This window comes from Sinocyclocheilus grahami, unplaced genomic scaffold (genome assembly GCF_001515645.1).
Source record: "Sinocyclocheilus grahami isolate Dianchi unplaced genomic scaffold, SAMN03320097.WGS_v1.1 scaffold858.1, whole genome shotgun sequence".
Lineage (NCBI taxonomy): Eukaryota > Metazoa > Chordata > Actinopteri > Cypriniformes > Cyprinidae > Sinocyclocheilus > Sinocyclocheilus grahami.
Window position 1 is genome coordinate 524828 of NW_015506037.1, and position 6175 is coordinate 531002.

A 6175-nucleotide genomic window follows, 5' to 3' on the forward strand; every position below is an offset into this window, starting at 1 on the left:
CACAAAAGCCACAAAGCCTTCCAAGAAGACAGTGAAGGCTCATGTCATGCTTGAGCTTTAGTTAGGCTGAAACTAGAAAGTTAAGTTGCACGACATAAAATGCAATGTTTAGGTATTATTATTATTTGTATTACTATTTAGATTTATGCCTTAGTTTTAGTTTTGTACTATTTACCTTTTTTAAAGTAATGTGAAATTGATCTTTGTAATTTTATTTTATTTTTTTATTGATATATTTGTATTTTGAATGTAATTTGGCAGTTAATGGCATTAAATGGGTTTAGTTTTCACGGTTATTAATGTATGCAATTTCAGCAGTAAAAATATTTATTTTTCTAAAACGGAAACAAATTAGTTGTTTATTTTAAGAGATCTATCTTATTATCTCTTGTATATTTAGTATTGCTCTTTAATAAAGAAAAAATACTTCTCATCCGATTACTCGATGGAATGAACGGTAGAATACTCGATTACTAAAATAATCGATAGCTGCAGCCCTAGGTACATATTAGGGCTGTGCAAATAATCGAATACTTAAATTCTACTTGACCTGTTAGTGATGTCTTAATTGTGCAATGTATGTTTAAATAAATCTATTATGAAACAAGTTATGACAGCCACTGGGTAAATGAATATATTTCAACAAAAACTGCATTATGTGCTATTTACATGTTTGCATACAATTTTTCACAAGAGTATTGATTATTATAATTAAAAATAAACAGTAACTGAATTTAAGTTTGGGCTCTGTGGTTAATTGTCTGCTTATAGTAATGTAAAACGGCTTCCTTTAGTTTAGACCAGAAGCTGAGGTAGATCCCTTTTAATTATAATTGAATTTATTTGAAGAAAAAAAAGAGCTATGTTCAGTAAACCACTGTTCAATAATAATAATAAAAATGATGTTCAGTTTTCCTCCAGCTGTACCGAACCGTCATGTTAGTAGCCAGCGATCGATTATGCTGGCTTGCAGTGAGTGTCAGATGATGATGATGCTGCTGCAAATTATAATAATTATATAGTTCTATCATTATAGATTATGCAGGGCTCCAGACTGCGACTGAAACAGTCGCATTTGCGAGTGAAGTTTTTGCTGAGGTTATATATATTTCCATGTTATGACTTAAAAATGTGCATGTAATGCCTTTTTTCCTGATTGTTTTGCGATGACATCTTTTGCTATGTTCGCGTATTAAACCGAGACGATGCTCATCCAAGTTTTAGTGGAAAAGAGTTTCAACAGTCCTCATCTCTGACGCACACCTGCTGAACGCAGCTCAGCTGTGCAGCGAGAGAGATCGACATGACGGAGACGTGCGAGAGAAAGTGCAGAACTTGAACACACCGCAACAGGTAAAGCGGTCTTTCTCTTTACTATTATAGTGCATAATGAACATGAACTACATCAACAGATAAGCTATTTTATAAGAGAGCCTACACAACTGACTGAAACGTCTCGTGTAAAAGCTCATTCAGTGTTTCAAACGGCGGAAAACCTGTAGAGCTTTATCTCAGATAAACATTTATCTCAGAATAACCGTTCGGTGTACATAAGCTCATCAGTCTAATAACTATAAAGAGGAGCATTTTGCTATATTTATGTGCTATCGCATTTTAATATTTTTACTTAACCTGTTGTCTACACGATTCAAGTCCTATAAAATTGCATTTTACTAACGAAGAGAAACAGACTGAAAGTGTGAAAGACACACACTCTGAAAAATAAAGGTGCTTAAGAGCTTCTTCACAGAAGCATTCAGTCAAAGGTTCTTTAAAGAACATCTCTTTCTCAACGTTTTATAATCTGAAGCACCTTCCTTCACCACAAAGAAGCTTCTGTCAAACATGATGATACGGTTCTTTCTGGAACCATTCAGACATAAAGCTTCTTCTGTGGCATCGTGAAGCGCCTTTATTTTTAAGAGTGCATGAGAAGATTTACAGGAGGAGCCCGCACTACACTCAGTGATGCTCACGGTCCGTGATATCGGTACAGATTCTGGGTCATGAACAGCGCGTGACTGTATATTTCAAGCTGGAAAACACATTAGCTCCCAGCTCCTCTACAAGATCCATTAAAACGCTGACTAAATCAAGAAAAGATGAGACATGAACACATGACAGTATGACTGAAATGTTAAAAAATAATAATGAAATAAATAAAACACGTTTATTCTGTGGCACCTAAAACAATAATTTGGCGCCTAGGTTTTTTCTTACAGGAGCCAGTGGCTCCTTACTGGATTTGTTTTAGTCTGGAGCCCTGTTATGCTGATGATGAAAGTCTGCAAGCTTACTGAAGATCTGACACTCTCTGCACATCACTATTATCTATTTCACATGCAGTGTGAAGTGTCAGATGTGATGTGTGCCGTCAGTGCTGTCCAGTGGGAGCCAGTGCAGGGTTAAGCCCCGGATGCGCAGTGGAGGATATTGATAACAGATGATGGCGCTGATCAGCTACTAGCTCCTGCAGCTGTGCGCGCTGCGAGCTTGTTTACAGTCCTGAGCGTCACGAGGCTCACATCGACGCCGAACGCCTGACTGAGCCTCAGTAAACGCGCTAGCGCCGTCTAAACCCGTGTTAGGTCGCCTGCTAGCGAGTTAACCGCTTTACTGTCGCCGTGTGCGAGTGTTTACGAGCTGCTCGGGGACCATCTGCGCTCACCTGACAGAACTCATAGCAGAACTGCGACGCTCGCTCGTCGGGAGACTCCTGGCTGGTCTCCAGAGCCGCCGCTATGTCCCTCAGTCGCGTCGTGAGCGCGTTTAAAGCGCTGGAAGCGTCGCCGCGGTCCTGCTCGGCCTCCTCATCCGCCATCTTCACTTCCAATTCCGCCGCGTACTCACAGCGCGTCACGTGACGCCCGATCACCGTGCGTGCTGACGTACTGGCCGAGTCACGTGACGCTGCGCTCGGGTCAAGCGTTTCTCATTTACGCAGCGTTTTGTAACAAAATATGTGACCCTGGAGCACAAAACCAGTCTAAGGGTCAATTTTTTTGAAATAGAGATTTATGCATCATCTGACAGCTGAATAAATAAGCTTTCCATTGATGTATGGTTTGTTAGGATAGGACAATATGAATAAATCTGGAATCTGAGGGTGCAAAAAAATCTAAATATTGAGAAAATCATCTTTAAAGTTGTTCAGATGAAGTTCTTAGCAATGCATATTACTAATCAAATTAAGTTTTGATATATTTACGGTAGGAGATGTACTAAATATCTTCATGGAACATGATCTTTACTTAATATCCTAATGATTTTTGGCATAAAAGAGAAATGTATAATTGTGATCATTCATTAACAACAACAACAAAATACTTCTCCGTATCTTTATTATAGCCTGGTCAGGGTTATGGTATTTTAATATGGTCAAGCGGATGGGAATTGTGACACAAGCTGACTGAAACATACCAGAACTGATGAAATCCACTGACAGCACTTCCTGGTGTGATGTGTTCCGTCCACTTCCTGGAGGATGATGTCTTGGGTTATTTAAAATGATTTTACAAAAGAAAAAAATCAGATAAACTGATTATTAATGAAAACCATATTCCCAACATCTTTCATTTAAAACATTCAAGGGAAGATAAAAAATGAAGGAGCACCTGGGATTGTTCTGAATGAAGTATTCGCTGCTGGCCAAGTGTGAAATAGTTAGAATTTTATAATGTTTTTGTCTCTTCTGCTCACCAAGGCTGCCTTTATTTGATAAATAAATAAATAAAAATAAAAATGATATTAATTAATTATATATGTATGTATATGTTATATTTATATATATATATAAATACTCTTTTTTTTCAAAAACATTTCAGATTATTATCACAGTTGTGCTACACAACCATTCAATAGTTTGGGGTCAATAAGATTAAAAAAAGAAATAAGGAAAAAATACATGAATACTTTTATTCAGCAAGGAAGCATTAAATTGATTAAAACTGACAGTAAGGTCATTTATAATGTTACAAAAGATTTCTATTTCAAATAAATGCTGTTTTTTTTAACTTTCCATTCATTAAAGAATCCTGAAAAATAATTAAAAAAGAAAAATGTATCACAGTTTCCAGAAAGATTTGCAGCAGCAGCACAACTGTTTAAATTACATTTTAACATGTAGTCACATAGAAAACACATATTTTTAATAGTAATAGCAGTTTTTTTATTTTATTTTTATCAAATAAATGCAGCCTTGGTGAGCAGAAGAGACTTCTATTGTAATATTTTACATTCTGCCAATGATAAAACTGTTCTAGATAATGACTTTTGTGAGGTTTTGTGTGCTTTTGTTATGCAGACCCAACAACTCTGCACATAATCCAAATGTTTAAACTTAAAGTTCATTAATTAAAAAAAAAAATTAAGGTAATCAGTAGCCTTAATGGTTTTGAGTCCTGTTAACTCTTTCCCCGCCAGTGTTTTTGAAAAAAGTTGCCAGCCACCACCAGCGTTTTTGATCATTTTCACTAAAATTTCATCATGGCCCCCAGAATATTTTGTTGCATGAATATCTGAACATGCAATACATCAAAACAAAGATCAGACCCTCTACTTTTAAACAAAAAGCTAACAAAATAGCTTCAAGCGTTCTTTTTTTATCAACACTTGAATGCAGATAGGTTTTATAAAACAGCAACATTTTGAGAAAAAGCTGAGAAAATCGCATTTTTATCAAATACTTCATCTGGGTTCATCTTCATCTTCCATCAGTACTCTCAAAGCTTGCACAGTCCTTTACCACTTCTGGATCCACATTTCACTCTGTAACATTAGGTAGTTTTCATTTATATGCGGTTAGTGTTGATGATCGCATAATTTTTTCATATGCATATGCTAACATAAAAGATAGCTAATTTCTGCGGCTTCCTCGCCTGTGCTTTTGATCGAGTCATTCTAGACTCATTCAGGAGATGCATAATAGCCCCCCCTAGCGAATAACAATGAGAGCGCGGAAACCTGGAAAATTCTGTGTTTGGCGGGGAAAGAGTTAATGTACTGGAGTTTACTAGTATTATGAGTATTTTATAGTCTTTCTTTTCCTGAAAAGCAGATTTAAATGTGGATGACTACACTGATTTTGACCAATCAGATGCTCCCTAGCATGAGAATGTCTCCACCCCTCTATGAACATGACCTGAAGCCTACTGGTTACATAAAAAGCACAAGACGAGCCCTTAGGATGTGTCCATAGACTGTCCAGACCTCTTGTTTGAAGTACATTGGTACACTTGTCAAGCCATTTCACATCATTGCTCAGTAATCAAATGATAATGTGCTGTAGAAAAGCAGGCAGTGGATTTTCATTGGATTTTATTAAAACAATGTAATCAGCTCTTCCCGCGCCATGTGTTTTCCATACTGCTGCTAGACTTAACGAGAGATGTATGAATCCAGCTCAAATGGAGTTCCAGAATGTCCTGAACCCAGTGAAGCCGCAGCCCACGAACGGATGCGTGTCTATAGCCACTTTCACACAGTAATACCAGTAAATTACTGTAAAATTACTGGAACGACTTTACCGGTAATTCAAAAATGCACTGTTCACACAGGCAATGGCGTTCTGTCTTTTTTCCGGAAAAACAACATTCACACATCAGTTTCAAATTACCAGTAATTTCTGTGACATCATTAACCGGAAATTACCTCTAAATGGCTGCGCCTCCCGGTGTTGTGTTTGTAAACATGGCAGGGCATGCGCGGTCAGTTTTTATTTATGTTTTCATTTTTGTTTCAAACGTTCACATTCATGCAGCTGCTTTTGGCCCAGAGACATCGCATCAAACAACTTCAAACTGAACCAGACAGCGCGAGTAAATGCTTCAAAATGTTGTGATTGGCCCAGAGCCACTGAAGTTTGAATTTCATTGGGTCTGGATTGGCCTGGAGTAGACGTCTTATGTCACCGCGTTCTGAACACAGAATAGGACACATGCTTATTAGATAACCATATTTGGGTTGATGTACAGTATCTCACAGAAGTGAGTACACCCTTCACATTTTTGTAAATATTTTATTATATCTTTTCATGTGACAACACTGAAGAAATGACACTTTGCTACAATGTAAAGTAGTGAGTGTACAGCTTGTATAACAGTGTAAATTTGCTGTCCCCTCAAAATAACTCAACACACAGCCATTAATGTCTAAACCGCTGGCCACAAAAGTGAGT

The 6175-nt window shown here is 37.3% G+C and overlaps 1 protein-coding gene across 1 annotated transcript in view; it reads right to left on the reverse strand.

The window, feature by feature from the left end:
- LOC107563158 (zinc finger protein 292-like) overlaps window positions 1-2837 on the reverse strand; it is a 21574-nt gene extending 18737 nt beyond the window's left edge. Inside the window, exon 1 of the mRNA XM_016247954.1 lies at window positions 2669-2837. Within this exon, the coding sequence (XP_016103440.1) occupies window positions 2669-2821 (153 nt within the window). The 5' untranslated portion in view covers window positions 2822-2837. The remainder of the gene's footprint in view (window positions 1-2668) is intronic.
- Between the last annotated feature and the right edge of the window lie 3338 nt (window positions 2838-6175).